The sequence below is a fragment of the Hyla sarda genome (assembly GCF_029499605.1).
Source record: "Hyla sarda isolate aHylSar1 chromosome 1 unlocalized genomic scaffold, aHylSar1.hap1 SUPER_1_unloc_20, whole genome shotgun sequence".
Classification (NCBI taxonomy): Eukaryota; Metazoa; Chordata; class Amphibia; order Anura; family Hylidae; genus Hyla; species Hyla sarda.
The window spans coordinates 407800-430591 of NW_026607582.1; the positions used below are offsets into that span (position 1 = coordinate 407800).

The 22792-nt window shown below is 44.7% G+C and overlaps 1 protein-coding gene across 1 annotated transcript in view; it reads left to right on the forward strand.

Annotated features, from left to right (window-relative positions):
- LOC130298100 (oocyte zinc finger protein XlCOF7.1-like) overlaps nt 1-22792 on the forward strand; it is a 79402-nt gene that overhangs the window by 45288 nt on the left and 11322 nt on the right. The window contains exons 7-8 of the mRNA XM_056550991.1: nt 6653-7548; nt 22570-22629. Of these exons, the coding sequence (XP_056406966.1) occupies nt 6653-7548; nt 22570-22629 (956 nt within the window). The remainder of the gene's footprint in view (nt 1-6652; nt 7549-22569; nt 22630-22792) is intronic.

A 22792-nucleotide genomic window follows, 5' to 3' on the forward strand; every position in this document is an offset into this window, starting at 1 on the left:
CCCCCCGAAATGGGTACTGGTCACATAATTGTGACATCATCACAGGTCCTACACCTCCAGCATGTAGCAGATACAGAGCAGGTCCTGGTGGGGCAGTCACTGCTGTTGTGTTGTGTGTGGAGATCTCTCAGAGCAGCAGCCCCTGATCATGTGACTCCTCCTCCTCCTCCATGTGACTGATCACATGACGGTGACATCATCGCAGGTCCTGTAAGCACACGGCTCCTCTACAGATATAGGTATGTGTGTGCGGTCACCATCAGATCAGGATTATTGGGGATGTTTAATATTTACCCTTAAAGGACTAGTGCAGTGTAAAATACCATAAGTTATAGATTGCAGATGCCTGACAGCTGGGATCCCCCGCTATCTCCTGTATGGGGGGGCCCAGCAGTTTGCAGGAAGCAGGCGATCTGAAACCCACAGGAAGCAGCTGCCAAAGCTCCCTCTTCATGTATTTCTATGGGATACATTGAGGGGGCGTTTTGGCCACCACTCCGTGCAGGGGTTGGCACGCCCTCTTTCTGCGGACTGTCAGGGCCTCGTACAAGAGATCGCAGGGGGTCCCAGCAGTCAGACCCCCGCGATCTATAATTTGTTCCCTATCCGTTGGTTATTTTTTACTACAGAACTCCTTTAAGAACATGCAGTACATTTACGCCCTGCGCCCCATATGGGATTTAGAGCTTAGGAGCTATAAGCAGCCAGGACTCCCCGCTAATGATTAACCCATTAAAGGTGTACTCTGCTGCCCTAGTGTTCCGAACGATGGGAGCGAGGGTTGTGCTTGCATAGCCACACCCATTGTTCCGTTACGCCCTCTCAATGCAGGTCTATGGAAGGGGCGTGTTTGTATAGTGAAGGGCTGCAGGTCACCTCCCTGCTCAACCTGTCATCTGGTTAATGTCTTCCCAGGGTACTAGCCATTTCTTCCATACAGCAATCTAAGATGGCCACCACTGTGGTCCCGGTGGCTGCTTCTACCTCCTTCCTTACGGCCGCACAGCCTGCACACGAGGCACAGCGGTAACATATGGTCTCTCCTCAGGATTCTCCCATCTCTGCTCGGGGCCCCTCTTTTCCATCCCCTTTGTTACCACAAACAACGTGTTCCAGATGAAAAGGATCCATAATGTGGGCACTCCCGACATAAAGATGTCTTTACACCCCCTAAGGGGGAGGCACAATGGTTTGTTTGCAGTGGGATACATACAATGAAGGAATATCAGGTCTAGATGTCCTCAGTCCACTATGAGAGAAGGTGAGATGAGGTAAAGCCGCTCACAATAAGCGTATACGTATGTATACAGACACTTTGTCCACCATTTCCCTCTTCTCACCACTCGTGGCTTCTGGTATTTCCTGGATAACATGGACGGTGGATTCCTGTCTCCATATTCTACCCATCCCCCATGACTCCACCACAGACTATGATGGACCCCGACTAGGTTTACAGCCTCCATTATTGTGACTATAATGTCTCCTCAGATGTTTCCCCAGATTATCTCCAGGAAATGGATTTTATTTCTCCATAGAATCTGGTGCGGTTTATCATCGTCTCCTCTTCTTCCCTTCAGGTTTCTCCAATCCAGGATCCTCTGCTGATATCTTCTATATAAGAGAATTCTCCTGGATGACCCATCAACCATGGAGAGAGACAGGAACAAGATGGCCGACAGGATCATAAACCTCACCCTACAGATACTCTTCCGTCTTACTAGAGAGGTGAGGGATTCTGGGAGTGATGTCACATGACCTCATTCTTATCTAAGTAATAACAGATGGATATGACTGGAGAGGTGAGGGATTCTGGGAGTGATGTCACATGACCTCATTCTTATCTATGTAATAACAGATGGATATGACTGGAGAGGTGAGGGATTCTGGGAGTGATGTCACATGACCTCATTCTTATCTATGTAATAACAGATGGATATGACTGGAGAGGTGAGGGATTCTGGGAGTGATGTCACATGATCTCATTCTTATCTATGTAATTACAGATGGATATGACTGGAGAGGTGAGGGATTCTGGGAGTGATGTCACATGACCTCATTCTTATCAATGTAATAACAGATGGATATGACTGGAGAGGTGAGGGATTCTGGGAATGTATGTAGTGATATTAATGTGTCTCTCCATACACAGGATTACACAGTAGTGAAGAAGTCCTCTAGTGGGCGCAGTCGGGCCCCTGTGTGTGAAGGATGGGGAAGAACCCTGAGCCTAATCCGGGGGCCCCCACCTCACTCCCTGATACATGAGGAAATGGATGAACAGAAGATCCGAGAACTCATCAACAAGATGATGGAGCTGCTGACTGGAGAGGTGACCCTGCTGGGACATTATACAGTAATGGAGGGGTCTGGTGATGACTGGAGAGGTGACACTGCTGGGAATGCTGGGACATTATACAGTAATGGAGGGGTCTGGTGATGACTGGAGAGGTGACACTGCTGGGAATGCTGGGACATTATACAGTAATGGAGGGGTCTGGTGATGACTGGAGAGGTGACACTGCTGGGACATTATACAGTAATGGAGGGGTCTGGTGATGACTGGAGAGGTGACACTGCTGGGACATTATACAGTAATGGAGTGGTCTGGTGATGACTGGAGAGGTGACCCTGCTGGGACATTATACAGTAATGGAGGGGTCTGGTGATGACTGGAGAGGTGACACTGCTGGGAATGCTGGGACATTATACAGTAACACCACTGGAGGGGTTGGGGTGATGACTGTATCATTGTGTGTCAGGTTCCTATAAAGTGTCAGGACGTGGCGGTCTATTTCTCCATGGAGGAGTGGGAGTATGTAGAAGGACACAAGGATCAGTACAAGGATCAGGTCATGATGGAGGATCAGCAGCCCCTCACATCACCAGGTAATAGACATGACTATATACACACGTCCTCTCATTATTTGTATGTAAAGAATGAATTCAGTCTCTGTATGTGTTCCCTACAGTCAGATCCAGTAAGAGAACAGCACCAGAGAGGTGTCCCCGTCCTCTTGATGAGAAGAATATGGAGGACATTACCACAGGGAAATATCTGATCTATATTAGTGCTACAGACATAAAGAAAGAAGTACAGACAGATGTGAGCGGCTATGAGCAGTATAAGGAGGACATTCCTACAGGGAAAGATCAGACCTATATTAATCCTACAGATATAAAAGATGAAGATACAGATGTGAGCGGTGATAAGCAGTATAAGGAGGACATTCCTACAGGGGAAGATCTCATCTCGATTAATGCTACAGACATAAGGGAAGAAGAAGAGACAGATGTGAGCAGTAATGAGCAGTATAAGGAGGACATTCTTACAGAGAAAGATCTGATCTATATTAATATGACAGATATAAAGGAAGAAGAGGAGACAGATGTGAGCGGTGATGAGCAGTTTAAGGGGGACATTCCTACAGGGAAAGATCTGATCTATATTAATGCTCCAGACATAATAGTAAAAGTAGAAGAAGAGACAGATGTGAGCGGTGATGAGCAGTATAAGGAGGACATTCCTACAGGTAACCGCCCAGGTGAGTAGTAACCACTAAACACAGAGAAGGGTCACAGATTCTATTAAGTCACCGGCTGCAATAATATTTTTCGGAAGTATTAGTGTAACTGGAATCTTTGGGACTTCAGGGCAAACAGGTGACGTCGTTCTCTTCCCTTTTGTACGCTGAGTGGACGCATTTTGCAGTAACTCTGCATAGATCCCATGTCTTTAATTGTCCTGGACACTTTCTTCTGCCCCAAAGACCCCGAAAAGCCTTAGTTCAGTTACCCCAGCTATGGGTCCTACCAGGGGTCAGTCAGCGACAAAGAAGCTGCAAACTTATGTCCGAACCGCTACACAAGATGGCGTTGGTACCTTCCAAAGAATTCTGAGGAGAGGGAATAATTGTCTGATCATGGGGGTCCGGCCGCCGAGACCCCCATGATCTCCTGCCTGGCACCCCCGATCTCTCCAGGCACAGGTGACCTCCGCTCCGTGCAGGGATTATTGTCCACCACCGCACTAAGAGGTGCCCGACATGTCTCTCCATAAATCTCTATGGGAGAGCCGGAGATACACAAACAGGATACCAGGATGGAGATCGTGGGGGTCTCAGTGGTCGGACCCCAGTGATCAAACATATATCCACTATCCACAGGATTCAAGGCCACCGTAGGACACCCAGCAAGTTTCATGCATGACCCTTCTTCTGATGAATGGTATGTGCACTGGCCTTTAAAGGGTTACTCCGCCTCTAATCATCTTATCTAAAGGATAGGGGATAAGATGTCTGATCACAGGGGTCCTGCTGCTGGGAGATCTATGGAAGAGCTGGAGATACATGGCCACACCCCCTCCATTCCTGTCTATGGGAGGGGGTGCGACAACACGAGGGGGAATGGCCGTGACGACACGACCACTGCTCCAGGAATCTGGCTTTTGTTTAGAATGGGGAGGTGCTGCGGGAGATCCTGGGGGTCCCCAGCAGCCGAACCCCCGCAATCAGACATCTTATCCCCCATCCTTTGGATAAGATGTCTAGCAGTGGAGTACCCTTCTAAATCCCTTTATTCTTTCCCTCTGATACAGAAATGTTCCTGTTCGGGTCACCTGTGTGGGTCCAAATGGAGGTATAGGTGCGGCTGGCGAGCCGAGAGCGAAAATCATTAAAAATAAAGGTTCCTCTTATAACTTGGTTCCTGGAAAACTTCACTAACGTTATTAGGACATAAGTCTTTCTATACGTGTAAATAGACAAAAGACAAACATTTTATACTCTGCCTAGACAGGATAGGGGATACATTATAGATCACGGGGGTCCCACCCTTTGGACTCCCCGTGATCTCCTGAATGGGGCCCCAGCAGTCTGCCGGAAGCGCCCGTTCTGACCCCCACAGGATGCCGCGGCAGACATACCCCCTCCATGTATCTCTATGGGATACATGGAGGGGGGAGTGTCAGCCGCCGCTCCATGCAGGGTTTGGTCCGCCCCCTTCAAGCAGACTGCCAGGGCCCCGTTCAGGAGATCGCAAGGAGTCCCAAGCGTCGGACCCCCGTGATATATAACGTATCTCCTATCCCATTGGTTCTTTATTTGCCTGAGTGCCCCTTGACAGCCCATTCCCCAAAAATTGTCCCCCCATATTAGAGACATTTTGTAATGATTATAGTATAATTCATATGCTTCACTTTCCTCTATAACACGCCACCTGTTCCTTTCCCTATCCCCCCCCAGTCCCCCGATTTACAGGTGACATCTTCTCTAACCGGGGTTGTTTTCTTATCTTCACTATCTGGCCTAGACCGCCATGAAGATTTCTCCCATACAAGACGTTTTCACAAAACCAGACAAACAAACATTTTGGCTCCTTTCTGCAGTACAATATCCATCTATTTACAGACTCCCCATGTTTATTGTCACTCACAATAATAGGACCCGCTTTGTGTCCCCTTAAAGTTGTAAGACTTCCTCTGTACCCCCAAATATAGCTGTTGGCCCCCAAACTGTCCCCATATATAGTTGAAGGAGTGGAGCAACAAAGCTGATGGTAGTTCCTGCCCACAGCACCCAGTGCCCGCTCTTCCCCTTTGCTGTCCTCCTGCTCCTCGGTGCAGTGACGTCGGCCGACCATTTCTTACAAGGTGGTCCAGACCAGTTACCAGTGGCTGTGGCTGCCATTACTGAGTTTTTTCAAATACCCCCTGGAGAATTGCTAAGTACCCCTGGGGGAGAACCACTGCTCTATCCTTCTTCTGAATTCTCTGGCTGGCATGAGGATTATAAAGGGGGTGGTTTTGATGACTGCTACATTATAACCTGCGGGGTCAGGTGGATTGGGGGGCACAGTCATTTGGTCCCTCATCGGGCCCCATAGCAGTGATTTTCCCTGAGGCTGTGTCCACATGGTTGTCAAAGACGGGTGTCCCTGCTCCTTGTAAGGCAGTGGTGTCAAACCCAGATCTTGCAAAACTTCAGCTCCCGGGCATGCTGGGAGTTAAGTTTTGCAACATTTGGAAGGCCGCAGTTTCAAAGCCACCGCACTAAGGGATACCATGAGAGGGAAGCCTTGATTTACCTTTCGAGGACAGTGTGCATCCTCTAGAGGAGGCAGACAAAACTTTTGGTGTCCAGGCCTGCTGGGAGTATAAGTTTTGCCGTATGTGTAGGGCCACAGTTTGACACCACTGTTGTATGGCTGCTCCGCTATCATAGTAACTATCTTTCTTCAGTTTTGCAGTAAATCTTATTTAAAAATGAAGGGTGGATTTACAAAGTGCTATTGCTTAGAAATACAAAAGTGTCCTGGGTTGTTAAGGAGTTAATTCTGATAATAAAATCTGTGTTATTCTCTGCAGATTCTTGTACCAGGAGATCAGAGGAGAATCTTATATCTTCAGATTATAAAGCAGATGATGATATCACACAAGATACATATGAAGAACATTCCATTATCCCAGATACACCCTCAGCCCTTCACAGCCAAGATCTGTCATCTCATCCTTATATACAGGTCCTGTCTTCTCAGTCATCACAGAATGTTCAGCAAAATAAAAGTCACAGAAGGGGTGTTGGACATCAACGAGCTCATACAGGAAGGAAACCATATTCATGCTCAGAATGTGGGAAATGTTTTCCTTTTGAATCAGGTCTTATTGTACATAAAAGAACTCACACAGGGGAGAAGCCATATTCATGTTCAGAATGTAGAAAATGTTTTACTCAGAAATCACATCTTGTTCAACATCAAAGAACTCACACAGGGGAGAAGCCATTTTCATGTTCGGAATGTGAGAAATGTTTTACTGATAAAGCAAATCTTTTTAAACATCAGAGATGTCACACAGTGGATAAACCATTTTCATGTTCAGAATGTGGGAAATATTTTACTGAGAAAGCAAGTCTTCTTAAACATCAAAGAACTCACACTGGGGAGAAGCCATATTCATGTTCAGAATGTAGAAAATGTTTTACTCAGAAATCACATCTTGTTCAACATCAAAGAACTCACACAGGGGAGAAGCCATTTTCATGTTCGGAATGTGAGAAATGTTTTACTGATAAAGCAAATCTTTTTAAACATCAGAGATGTCACACAGTGGATAAACCATTTTCATGTTCAGAATGTGGGAAATATTTTACTGAGAAAGCAAATCTTCTTAAACATCAAAGAACTCACACAGGGGAGAAGCCATTTTCATGCTCAGCATGTGGAAAAAGTTTTACTTACAAATCAACTCTCGTTGAACATGAAAAATCTCACACAGATAAGAAGCCATTTTCATGTTCAGAATGTAGGAAATGTTTTACTAAAATATCAAATCTTAAAAAACACCAAAGAACTCACACAGAGGAGAAGCTATTTTCATGTTCAGAATGTGGGAAATGTTATACTCGGAAACCAAACCTTATAAGTCATCAAAGAACTCACACAGGAGAGAAACCATTTTTATGCTCAGAATGTGGGAAATGTTTTACTTGGAAATCAGCTCTTCTTCAGCATCAAAGAACTCACACAGGAGAGAAGCCAATTCAGAGCAGTAAATGATGCAGACAACACATCTATATATTACCATGTACATAGGATATCTGACATTTATACATATATCATATACTGCATCTCCAAACTTGTTACCAATTGTTAATAAACGTTTTCTTTTAGAACGTAGTCACCGATCCAGCGATGTCATGTCATACAGCTCAGCTACATGTGTATATATATATTTTTTTAAGTATTAACTTTTTTGTTTTGCATACAATAAAGAAATACAACAAGAAAGTGTAACAAGTAGAGATGAGCGAACTTACAGTAAATTCGATTCGTCACAAACTTCTCGGCTCAGCAGTTGATGACTTATCCTGCATAAATTAGTTCAGCTTTCCGGTGCTCCCGTGGGCTGGAAAAGGGGGATACAGTCCTAGGAAAGAGTCTCCTAGGACTGTATCCACCTTTTCCAGCCCACCGGAGCACCTGAAAGCTGAACTCATTCATGCAGGATAAGGCATCAACTGCCGAGCCGAGAAGTTTGTGACGAATCGAATTTACTGTAAGTTCGCTCATCTCTAGTAACAAGCAACAGGTGCCTCCGGAGGCCCACAGGTTAACTCCAGCACAGTGACCGGGATATCATAAACGGGAAAGGCAACTAAGCACATAAGGAAAGAGAATCCCCGGTACCTTCCAGAAGAGTCCCACACCACGAGACAAGCATTCATTCACACCCACACATCCCAATGACTCCAAAAGCCCCCCCCTACAATATTAATATCCTGTTATAGGGAACCTAATGGACCACTCCAGACGGCTGGTCAGCTGAAACATCCAATAAAAGCCATGGAGTCCACACCCTGTCAAATTTCTTCAGGCACCTACATATACAAGGCTTGTTACAATGGGACAAATATATTTACCAGGTTCAGCCAGCGAGACAAAGGAGGAGGTGAAGCATCCTTCCAGGTCATTACTACCACTTTACAGGCACAGAATAGCAAGAATCGGATCAATATACGTCCATGCAAACCAGAGACTCATTTATGACTCCCAGCAAGCACACCACCGGGGTAAGCAGGAAGGGAAAATCTAGATTGTCTGCCAAAAAACCCATTACTTCCCTCCAAAAAGAGGCTATAACTGGACACTCCCAAACCGCATGCAGGAAGGTACCTACCGCCACAGAACAACGAAAACATAAGTCAGACAGGGAAACCCAAATACATTTAAGCTTAGCAGGGGTATAATATAACCTCAAAACATACCGAGACTGAATCTACAGATCCCTACTACTCACCACCGGGGAGTAACATGAGCCCTCAACTTCCTTCCACTGGCGCTCAGACAGATCAGGAATATCAGCCACCCATTTATGATAAGCATTCGAGAACAGGCTAGGCCCCAGTGTCTGAAGGAGAGCATAGGACTGGGTAAGGGGTTTAGTGAGATCTGCAGTGCCCAGGAGAATCTCCACCTCAGAAAGCACAGGGGTAAATGTCAGGGAGCCAAATTGTGCTTGAGCCGCCTGCCTCAGCTGAAGATACCTATAAAAGGCACTGCCAGGGACACCATAACGTTCTTTCATTTCTGCAAAGGACAAGAAATCCTGATCCTCTCGGAGCAAGTGAATCACGAACCTGACTCCATGAGAACCCCAGAAACGGGCCTCCTGTAACCCATGAAGGTGAGGTAAATGTACATTCCCCCACAGGAATGCCCTAGGAGACACCAAAGGCTGCGGAAATTTACTCAACACCAGGGACCACACTTTAGCTATAGTTTGCAAGGGAAGAGGATAAGAGGAACGAGAATGGTACCTGTATAGTGAGTTAGTGAGAGCTTCATATGAACCCATCAGTGCTCCAGCCAAGGCAGTCATCGAGTTTGACAGATCCTGGTCAATCCACCACGCTGCACAGACCAACTGAGAGGCAAGAAAATAGTTATAGACATTAGGATTGGCACCACCTCTCTGTTTAGGAGCCTGAAGAAGAACCCGACCAAGTCTGGGAGACTTCCCCTGCCAATAGAAGGATCCCAGAGCACCACACAGTCTATTAAAATATTTCTTAGGGGGGGAGGGAGTCACAGGAGCCAGATGGAAGTAATAAAGAAATTTAGGGAAATAAATCATTAAAAAAATATTAATCCTTCCAGCTAGGGAGAGAGGACCAGGCATTCAACCGTTCAACTGTGGAGGTCAAGAACGGGTCTAAATTCAGGGTCATATATTCCTCTATAGTTGCAGAGACCTCTATCCCGAGATACCTGAAGCAGGAGACTGCCTGTACCCCTGCCGGGAGAGAGGAGGGAAGTACAATATCAGGTAAGAGTGCCATGAGAGAGGATTTAACCCAATTTACCTGCAATCCTGAAACAGAGCTAAACCTATCAAGTAGGTTAATTAAAGAAACAAAGGAGCCCTCTGCATCTGCTAAATACACCAATGTGTCATCAGCATCTACAATGGACCCCCTGGGAATGCCACAGATTGTGGGATCTCTACGTATAGCCGCCGCCAAAGGCTCGATCGCCAGCGCAAAAAGGAAGGGAGATAGTGGACACCCCTGCTTTGTCCCAGAAGGAAGGAAGCCGAAACATCTAGGTTAGTGCGAATACGAGCCCTAGGACAATCATACAACAAGCGGACCCAGGCACAAAACAGAGGGCCAAACCCAAACATGATTAAAACTTCACTTTTAATAGTAGCTAGTAAAATAACCAAAAAAAAAAACAAACAAAAGATCTAGTGCACAAAATATTAACGGACCACCACCATTAATAAGAGATATCGCTAGTAGAAGCTCAAATATCTGCTATTGGGCAGTCCTAGAAAAATGAAGGAGTACTGTAGTCGTAGGGCTCTCCTCCAGAGGGAGGCAGAATGGACCTTTAGATTAGATACTGTCAAGCCAAAAGGGCTTAATGACTTCATTTCATATGCCTGTTTTATATAACACCTCCCCTTTCTTGTCTCTAGGCTTACCAATAGCTATTATATCTTACTGAGACAAAGATGACGAGGGCAGCAGACACTCATGGATAAAAACAACAATTTAAATGTGAAAAACAAATTAACTAATACTCAAGTGTCTTGCAATTAGTTACAAATTTAATCTCTAGATGTCACTTGCAAAGAACTAGAGTGCTGAAGTACACATATGGTTAATATATACCTGTTTGAGTAGACGGTCCCGATCGGCATCAATATCGAGATCTGAAACGCAAACCACTGGTGTCTATAGTTTCCCAAGTCAGAACGAGGCGTGAAGCGCTACCTGACGTCACATACCTCCTCCCTTTACAGCGTGATATCTCAGATCCTCGGGATGGGTCAGGGGCGCGTCTATGACGCGTATGACCCAGACTGAGGGAGTCATGTGATGTAGGGGGAGGAGCTAACCAGCTTAAAAAACAGCGCGAACGAGATATTCTTTGTACGGCCGCCACCAGAGTCGCACATACAGAAATGAGCACATGGATCAAACTATAATAAAGAGCCAAGACGTTGGTCCCTGATGATTGATGGCAAAGGAAACGCGTAGGACCCCTGCTCTGGACATGATAAGATATGTAACTATGCTGCTTTATTAATGCATTTGTTATTGGATTAGATGAAGGACAGCTGCAGCACATAGGGCTAAGTGCAATGACTATGGATGGATGTTGGAACCAATAGCTTGTACTGCTGCTTACTGCAAGTTATCTGCAGCTACTGAATTAAGTGCAATATATAACTGCTGCACAACTGAAGGGCTAAGTGCAATGATATCAATTTTGCTTTGGTGCCAACTCTATAATCTGCTGCTATATATCACTGCTGCTATGTTGGAAAGTGCAATATCTACTGTTGCAGAATTGAGTACAATGACGGTATGCTGCTAAGATATGTGCTATCTATTGCTGCTTGTTGACGCTGCTACCAGTATTTCTGCTGCTATGCTGGAAAGTGCAATACTAATTGCTGCAGAACGGAGTGTTATGATGATATGCTGCTAAGATACGTGCTATCTATTGCTGCCTATGTATGCTGCTATCAAGGCCTTGTACCACTGGGATATAGTGACTAGCAGAGTCATTACTGCACTATGACAACCACTATTTATGCTGGAAGACGCACCTTATGCATATGAATTATGGTAACATGCACCTTTGTTGAAGGAAGATCAGCAGTAGTGATCTAGTGACTATTGATACATAGTAGCCCTACGACTACAGTACTCCTTCATTTTTCTAGGACTGCCCAATAGCAGATATTTGAGCTTCTACTAGCGATATCTCTTATTAATGGTGGCGGTCCGTTAATATTTTGTGCACTAGATCTTTTGTTTGTTTGTTTTTTTGGTTATTTTACTAGCTACTATTAAAAGTGAAGTTTTAAATCATATCTGCAATATAAGGTTCCCTTTCGCTTTATTGGAAGAATTTTTTTGGGAGACCTAAACCTTTAGCTAGAAGCTATATCAAGTATACCCAAACCCAAACATGCCCAAGATTTCCCAGACAAGGAAAAAGTAAAAAAAAAGGGCTCCAGTTGCGCAATAAGTCCCCTTAAGTGCTATAAATGCACTAGTCAGTCATGTACAGTAAAAAAGCTACATTTATTAGTCCATAACAAGCGCTTTCAGAGTTTGAACAACTCCTTCAGGTTCAAAGACTATGATACACAAAACTATAAATACAGAATATATACACATACATAAAACAGCGGAAATAAAACAATTCATTAGTGTGCACCTTAATCACGGCATTCACATGTATTGCGGCGTCCGCATGCATCCACAATTCACCAGAAGTGTGCTAGAGAAGGAGGAACTACGGAAGTTACATCACTATTCAATCATAGCAAAAATTTACATGATTCTCAAAATGCCTTAAAAAGTATATGAATCCACACGACAATGGTGTCTCATTGTATTCGCACCACTATATTTGGAATATACAAAAAAACATGACAGTGGTGCGAATACAATGAGACTTCAATTTTTGCTATGATTGAATAGTGATGTAACTTCCGTAGTTCCTCCTTCTCTAGCACACTTCCGTCGAATTGCGGATACATGCGGACGCCGCAATACATGTGAATGCCGTGATTAAGGTGCACACTAATGAATTGTTTTTATTTCCGCTGTTTTATGAATGTGTATGTGTATATATTCTGTATTTAGAGTTTTGTGTATCATAGTCTTTGAACCTGAAGGAGTTGTTCAGACTCCGAAAGCGCTTGTTATGGACTAATAAATGTAGCTTTTTTACTCTACATGACTGACTAGTGCATTTATAGCACTTAAGGGGACTTATTGCACAACTGGAGCCCTTTTTTTACTTTTTCCTTGTCTACATATGTCTAGTCCAACCCGGTCTTAGTCTCCGCGCTGCACGTTCCTGGCCTTCCCCCCGTAGAGGGATTAACGTATAATAGTGTTGTGGCTAACCCACAACCTATACAGGTGAGCACCCTGTTTATATACATCATATAGCTGTTTTCTAACGAAGGATAATATTCTATGAGGCGCTCCGTGTTCTCTTTTTTTGTCTTCCATATGACAAGATTTCCCAGAGATATGGCCACAGTACAGAATCAAATGCCTTATAAATATCTAGACTAAACACCATCCCTGTAGGAAAGTCTTCCCCCACCGCTGCGATATTCAACTGAAGGAGATTCACGTTAACATCAGTAGCCCTGCCCGGCATGAACCCGGTTTGGTCAGGATGAACGATAGAGCCAATGACCCCATACAGGCGAGAAGCCAGTATTTTAGCAAAGATCTTAATATCAACATTTAATAGGGAGATAGGTCTGTAACGTCAGGTAGCAACGGATCCTTCCCAGGCTTATGGAGTACCACTATCAGAGTCCGGAAGGTAGTCAGCCTCAGCCACCGAATGAAATAATTGAAGGAGTATAGGGGCCAAACGCTCCTTGTTCATCCCATACCAATCACCTATGAGCCCGTCCAAACCCAGGGTCTTCCCACTGGGAAGCTCCCTAATAGCCTGTTTCACCACCTCCAACGTAAAAGGGGTATCTAACGCATTTGCCTGAGTACGACTAAGCTTTGGGAGGGATAGGTTCTGTAGAAAAAACAGAAGTTCCCCCTGACAGGGTCTAGAAGGAGCAGATTATTGGGAGGAGTAGAAATCCCTAAAGATAGAGTTAATTAACTGAGGGTCAGACAATATGGAACCATCTAACCCCTTAATACAAGGAATAGAAGCGGCAGGGCGACTAGCCTTTGCTAGGTACGCTAGGTAGCTTCCCATTCTTATCCCCGAATGCAAAAAGCGCTGCTTCCGTATTTGCAAAATTCAATTGAATCCTATCCTTCTGGACAACCAGCAGAGATATTGTGTAGGATCCCGAATATAAGCCACCTCAAAAGCACTAACATCTTGAAACAACGTATTCTTCGTGGCCGACCTAAGCTCCCGCTACCCCCGCTATAAAAGTGCCCCCAATCCTAGCCTTATAAGCATCCCACTGAACTAGAGGATCAGGATAAGAAGCATTATGCTCCCAGTACTTACTATGGGCAACCCCTAAAGCCTCCACCACTGCCTCAGCCCTTAGCCAACCAGGGTGCATGCGCAAAATACGGGAGGGGAACGAAGACCTAGATTGAGAACTAACAATACAGCAGAGTGGTCTGAGATCCCCCTAGTGGTGTAGAAAACATCTCTTACTGCCTGGAGGAGATCCTCGGAGGCCAGAGCCAGATCAATGCGGGAGAAGGATCTATGGGCAGCAGAGTAAAAGGAGAAAGCAGAAGACGTGGGATATTTCCACCTCCAGAGGTCAGTCAAGCCCAACGCCTTGCACCAAATATTAAAAGATGAAGAACCAGGGTCAATAGCAGTGGAGCGAGGATCAGGAACAACATTAAAATCTCCTACAAGTAAAACAGGATCAGAGGGAAAAGACAAAATGTTGTTAGCAATAGAAGAATAAATGAGAAGGAGCCCAGAGAACAATGCAAAATGACAAACCTCCCAAAGTGATCACAGGCTACCTGGGAAACCACCAAGGGCAAGGACTTTGTAACTAAACTGAGACACCCCTGGTATAACTAGAATAGGAAGCACGGTAACCCTGAGCCATCCATGCACTCTACAGGGCGAGAACCTTCTGTCCCGTGATGTGAGTCTCCTGTAAGGAGATAGTATGGGGAGACTGGCGTTTCACAAAGTCTAAAAACATAAGGCCCTCTTGAACTTGGAGTTAAGCCCCCGACGTTCCAGCTAAAAACCCTTAATGTCCCAATCACTACTCACAACCAACTATATCAGCAGAAGGAAGCAAAGGAAGGCCAGGAGGAAGAAGGACGGCGCACCAGGACCAAACATACCACAAAAAGACAAACAGAGCACAAACACCAACCAACAAAACACAAGCAGCAAAGCATAACAAGCTTAATATAAACATTCCCAAAAACACCCTGTCTAACACTAATCGGGACGGAGAAAATTGTTAGTCCCTGACACAGTGCAGACCTAGACCCTAAATACAACTGCTATGGGCGTTAAAAGAACGCGAAAGAAGACTAAATCACAACTACTAAAACTCCCTCCCGCCACCCCCCAAGAAACTAAAGTGGCCGGTAAGTAAGGAATTACCCAGGGAGCTCCTAAGGAGACTGGAACCTGTGGATGTCCTAGGGCTACATGTATATTACATATACAGCTCTACTGTGTACACATACAGCTCAGCTACATGCACATTACACATATGCAGCACTACTGTGTACACATACAGCTCAGCTACATGTACATTACACATATACAGCTCTACTGTGTACACATACAGCTCAGCTACATTACACATATACAGCTCTACTGTGTACACATACAGCTCAGCTACATGCACATTACACATATGCAGCACTACTGTGTACACATACAGCTCAGCTACATGTACATTACACATATACAGCTCTACTGTGTACACATACAGCTCAGCTACATGCACATTACACATATACAGCTCTACTGTGTACACATACAGCTCAGCTACATGTACATTACACATATACAGCTCTACTGTGTACACATACAGCTCAGCTACATGTACATTACACATATACAGCTCTACTGTGTACACATACAGCTCAGCTACATGTACATTACACATATACAGCTCTACTGTGTACACATACAGCTCAGCTACATGTACATTACACATATACAGCTCTACTGTGTACACATACAGCTCTACTGTGTACACATACAGCTCAGCTACATGTACATTACACATATACAGCTCTACTGTGTACACATACAGCTCAGCTACATGTACATTACACATATACAGCTCTACTGTGTACACATACAGCTCAGCTACATGTACATTACACATATACAGCACTACTGTGTACACATACAGCTCAGCTACATGTACATTACACATATACAGCTCTACTGTGTACACGTACAGCTCAGCTACACGCACATTACACATATACAGCTCTACTGTGTACACGTACAGCTCAGCTACACGCACATTACACATATACAGCTCTACTGTGTACACATACAGCTCAGCTACATGTACATTACACATATACAGCTCTACTGTGTACACATACAGCTCAGCTACATGCACATTACACATATACAGCTCTACTGTGTACACATACAGCTCGGCTACATGCACATTACACATATACAGCTCTACTGTGTACACATACAGCTCAGCTACATGTACATTACACATATACAGCTCTACTGTGTACACATACAGCTCAGCTACATGTACATTACACATATACAGCTCTACTGTGTACACATACAGCTCAGCTACATGCACATTACACATATACAGCTCTACTGTGTACACATACAGCTCAGCAACATGTACATTACACATATACAGCTCTACTGTGTACACATACAGCTCAGCTACATGTACATTACACATATACAGCTCTACTGTGTACACATACAGCTCGGCTACATGCACATTACACATATACAGCTCTACTGTGTACACATACAGCTCAGCTACATGTACATTACACATATACAGCTCTACTGTGTACACATACAGCTCAGCTACATGTACATTACACATATACAGCTCTACTGTGTACACATACAGCTCAGCTACATGCACATTACACATATACAGCTCTACTGTGTACACATACAGCTCAGCTACATGTACATTACACATATACAGCTCTACTGTGTACACATACAGCTCAGCTACATGTACATTACACATATACAGCTCTACTGTGTACACATACAGCTCAGCTACATGCACATTACACATATACAGCTCTACTGTGTACACATACAGCTCAGCTACATGTACATTACACATATACAGCTCTACTGTGTACACATACAGCTCAGCAACATGTACATTACACAATATACAGCTCTACTGTGTACACATACAGCTCAGCTACACGCACATTACACATATATACAGCTCTACTGTGTACACATACAGCTCAGCTACACGCACATTACACATATACAGCTCTACTGTGTACACATACAGCTCAGCTACATGCACATTACACATATACAGCTCTACTGTGTACACATACAGCTCAGCTACATGTACATTACACATATACAGCTCTACTGTGTACACATACAGCTCGGCTACATGCACATTACACATATACAGCTCTACTGTGTACACATACAGCTCAGCTACATGCACATTACACATATACAGCTCTACTGTGTACACATACAGCTCAGCAACATGTACATTACACATATACAGCACTACTGTGTACACATACAGCTCAGCTACATGTACATTACACATATACAGCTCTACTGTGTACACATACAGCTCAGCTACATGTACATTACACATATACAGCTCTACTGTGTACACATACAGCTCAGCTACATGTACATTACACATATACAGCACTACTGTGTACACATACAGCTCAGCTACATGTACATTACACATATACAACTCTACTGTGTACACATACAGCTCAGCTACATGCACATTACACATATACAGCTCTACTGTGTACACATACAGCTCATCTACATGCACATTACACATATACAGCTCTACTGTGTACACATACAGCTCAGCTACATGCACATTACACATATACAGCTCTACAGTGTACTCATACAGCTCAGCTACATGTACATTACACATATATACAGCTCTACTGTGTACACATACAGCTCAGCTACATGCACATTACACATATATACAGCTCTCCTGTGTACACATACAGCTCAGCTACATGCACATTACACATATATACAGCTCTACTGTGTACACGTACAGCTCGACTACATGTACATTACACATATACAGCTCTACTGTGTACACATACAGCTCAGCTACATGTACATTACACATATACAGCTCTACTGTGTACACATACAGCTCAGCTACATGTACATTACACATATACAGCTCTACTGTGTACACATACAGCTCAGCTACATGCACATTACACATATACAGCTCAGCTACATGTACATTACACATATACAGCTCTACTGTGTACACATACAGCTCAGCTACATGTACATTACACATACAGCTCTACTGTGTACACATACAGCTCAGCTACATGTACCTTACAGATATACAGCTCTACTGTGTACACATACAGCTCAGCTACATGTACATTACACATATACAGCTCTACTGTGTACACATACAGCTCAGCTACATGTACATTACACATATACAGCTCTATTGTGTACACATACAGCTCAGCTACATGTACATTACACATATACAGCTCTACTGTGTACACATACAGCTCAGCTACATGCACATTACACATATACAGCTCTACTGTGTACACATACAGCTCAGCTACATGTACATTACACATATACAGCTCTACTGTGTACACATACAGCTCAGCTACATGTACATTACACATATACAGCTCTACTGTGTACACATACAGCTCAGCTACATGCACATTACACATATACAGCTCTACTGTGTACACATACAGCTCAGCTACATGTACAGTACACATATACAGCTCTACTGTGTACACATACAGCTCAGCTACACGCACATTACACATATATACAGCTCTACTGTGTACACATACAGCTCAGCTACACGCACATTACACATATACAGCTCTACTGTGTACACATACAGCCCAGCTACATGCACATTACACATATACAGCTCTACTGTGTACACATACAGCTCAGCTACATGTACATTACACATATACAGCTCTACTGTGTACATATACAGCTCAGCTACATGTACATTACACATATACAGCTCTACTGTGTACACATACAGCTCAGCTACATGTACATTACACATATACAGCTCTACTGTGTACACATACAGCTCAGCTACATGCACATTACACACAGCTCTGCTGCAGACATATATAACACACACATACACAGCTCTGCACCACGCACATCACACACACACACAGCTCTGCTGCATACACATAACTTCAGCTCATCCAGCAGCGATCACAACCAGCACAGCAGAGTCCTGCATACACTGAGCAGATGAGCCTAGAGCAGCAGCCCCTGATCATGTGACTCCTCCTCCTCCTCTATGTGACTGATCACATGACGGTGACATCATCGCAGGTCCTGTAAGTACAAGGCTCCTGTACAGTCTGCAGGTGGAGGTATATACGGTTGTGGTGACATCAGGAGCGCTGGGGGAGGGGACATTACTATTAACCCCTTCAGGTACACAAGGTTTTATGGGTAGCTCTCACCAAACCTCTGTTTTTCTTTCTGTCATTGTCTATTACCCATCTATCCCTAACCCCCTCCCTGCCTTTAATTTTATTTTTTTACTATATTAAATATGGCTTTTTGTCTATCTGGTTGTGTGCTCAGTATCAGGCAGACTTCCCCAGCAGGTACGATGTCACTGATGCCTGCTGGGGGGCCGACTTCTGCCCTTAGTTCATCTACACAGGGTGCCTCCAGCTGTTTCATTACTACAACTTCCAGCTTGCCCTGACACCTATTGGATGTCAGGGCATGCTGGGAGATGTAGTGGTGAAACAGTTGGAGGCACCCTGTGTGGAAAACAATAGGTTAGGGCCATGGCCGCGGCGCTACCTCCTCCGCTCGGCCCCTTTTTGTGTATTTGTCTCTTTCTTTGTTGTTGTTTCTATTAGCAGCCGCCATTTTTCATCGTCTCCTCTTCTTCCCTTCAGGTTTCTCCAATCCAGGATCCTCTGCTGATATCTTCTATATAAGAGAATTCTCCTGGATGACCCATCAACCATGGAGAGAGACAGGAACAAGATGGCCGACAGGATCATAAACCTCACCCTACAGATACTCTTCCGACTTACTGGAGAGGTGAGGGATTCTGGGAGTGATGTCACATGACCTCATTCTTATCTATGTAATAACAGATGGATATGACTGGAGAGGTGAGGGATTCTGGGAGTGATGTCACATGACCTCATTCTTATCTATGTAATAACAGATGGATATGACTGGAGAGGTGAGGGATTCTGGGAGTGATGTCACATGACCTCATTCTTATCTATGTAATAACAGATGGATATGACTGGAGAGGTGAGGGATTCTGGGAGTGATGTCACATGACCTCATTCTTATCTATGTAATAACAGATGGATATGACTGGAGAGGTGAGGGATTCTGGGAGTGATGTCACATGACCTCATTCTTATCTATGTAATAACAGATGGATATGACTGGAGAGGTGAGAGATTCTGGGAGTGATGTCACATGACCTCATTCTTATCTATGGAATAACAGATGGATATGACTGGAGAGGTGAGGGATTCTGGGAGTGATGTCACATGACCTCATTCTTATCTATGTAATAACAGATGGATATGACTGGAGAGGTGAGGGATTCTGGGAGTGATGTCACATGACCTCATTCTTATCTATGTAATAACAGATGGATATGACTGGAGAGGTGAGGGATTCTGGGAGTGATGTCACATGACCTCATTCTTATCTATTTAATAACAGATGGATATGACTGGAGAGGTGAGGGATTCTGGGAGTGATGTCACATGACCTCATTCTTATCTATGTAATAACAGATAGATATGACTGGAGAGGTGAGGGATTCTGGGAGTGATGTCACATGACCTCATTCTTATCTATGTAATAACAGATGGATATGACTGGAGAGGTGAGGGATTCTGGGAGTGATGTCACATGACCTCATTCTTATCTATGTAATAACAGATGGATATGACTGGAGAGGTGAGGGATTCTGGGAGTGATGTCACATGACCTCATTCTTATCTATGTAATAACAGATGGATATGACTGGAGAGGTGAGCGATTCTGGGAGTGATGTCACATGACCTCATTCTTATATATGTAATAACAGATGGATATGACTGGAGAGGTGAGGGATTCTGGGAATGTATGTAGTAATATTAATGTGTCTCTCCATACACAGGATTACACAGTAGTGAAGAAGTCCTCTAGTGGGTGCTGTCAGGCCCCTGTGGGTGAAGGATGGGGAAGAACCCTGAGCCCAATCCCGGGGCCCCCACCTCACTCCCTGATACATGAGGAAATAGATGAACAGAAGATCCGAGAACTCATCAACAAGATGATGGAGCTGCTGACTGGAGAGGTGACTCTGCTGGAACATTATACAGTAATGGAGGGGTCTGGTGATGACTGGAGAGGTGACCCTGCTGGGACATTATACAGTAATGGAGGGGTCTGGTGATGACTGGAGAGGTGACACTGCTGGGACATTATACAGTAATGGAGGGGTCTGGTGATGACTGGAGAGGTGACACTGCTGGGACATTATACAGTAATGGAGGGGTCTGGTGATGACTGGAGAGGTGACACTGCTGGGACATTATACAGTAATGGAGGGGTCTGGTGATGACTGGAGAGGTGACACTGCTGGGACATTATACAGTAATGGAGGAGTCTGGTGATAACTGAGAGGTGACCCTGCTGGGATATTATACAGTAATGGAGGGGTCTGGTGATAACTGGAGAGGTGACACTGCTGGGAATGCTGGGACATTATACAGTAATGGAGGGGTCTGGTGATAACTGGAGAGGTGACACTGCTGGGACATTATACAGTAATGGAGGGGTCTGGTGATGACTGGAGAGGTGACACTGCTGGGACATTATACAGTAATGGAGGGGTCTGGTGATGACTGGAGAGGTGACACTGCTGGGAATGCTGGGACATTATACAGTAATGGAGGGGTCTGGTGATGACTGGAGAGGTGACACTGCTGGGACATTATACAGTAATGGAGGGGTCTGGTCATGACTGGAGAGGTGACACTGCTGGGACATTATACAGTAATGGAGGGGTCTGGTGATGACTGGAGAGGTGACCCTGCTGGGACATTATACAGTAATGGAGGGGTCTGGTGATGACTGGAGAGGTGACACTGCTGGGACATTATACAGTAATGGAGGGGTCTGGTGATGACTGGAGAGGTGACACTGCTGGGACATTATACAGTAATGGAGGGGTCTGGTGATGACTGGAGAGGTGACCCTGCTGGGACATTATACAGTAATGGAGGGGTCTGGTGATGACTGGAGAGGTGACACTGCTGGGAATGCTGGGACATTATACAGTAATGGAGGAGTCTGGTGATGACTGGAGAGGTGACACTGCTGGGACATTATACAGTAATGGAGGGGTCTGGTGATGACTGGAGAGGTGACACTGCTGGGACATTATACAGTAATGGAGGGGTCTGGTGATGACTGGAGAGGTGACACTGCTGGGAATGCTGGGACATTATACAGTAATGGAGGGGTCTGGTGATGACTGGAGAGGTGACACTGCTGGGAATGCTGGGACATTATACAGTAACACCACTGGAGGGGTCGGGGTGATGACTGTATCATTGTGTGTCAGGTTCCTATAAGGTGTCAGGACGTGGCGGTCTATTTCTCCATGGAGGAGTGGGAGTATGTAGAAGGACACAAGGATCAGTATAAGGATCAGGTCATGATGGAGGATCAGCAGCCCCTCACATCACCAGGTAATAGACATGACTATATACACACGTCCTCTCATTATTTGTATGTAAAGAATGAATTCAGTCTCTGTATGTGTTCCCTACAGTCAGATCCAGTAAGAGAACAACACCAGAGAGGTGTCCCCGTCCTCTTCTTCCACAGGATGATCAGGTAGATGGAGATATTCCCTATGATCTGTAGAAGGGCTGTGAAGCTCTTGTGGTCAGTCCCCTCACCCTCCATGACTCCTCATCTCCTGCTCATCTATAACATCCCACGTGACTTCTCCCTCTGTCTGATGACTTTTAATATATTTTTTCTACATCTTATGATT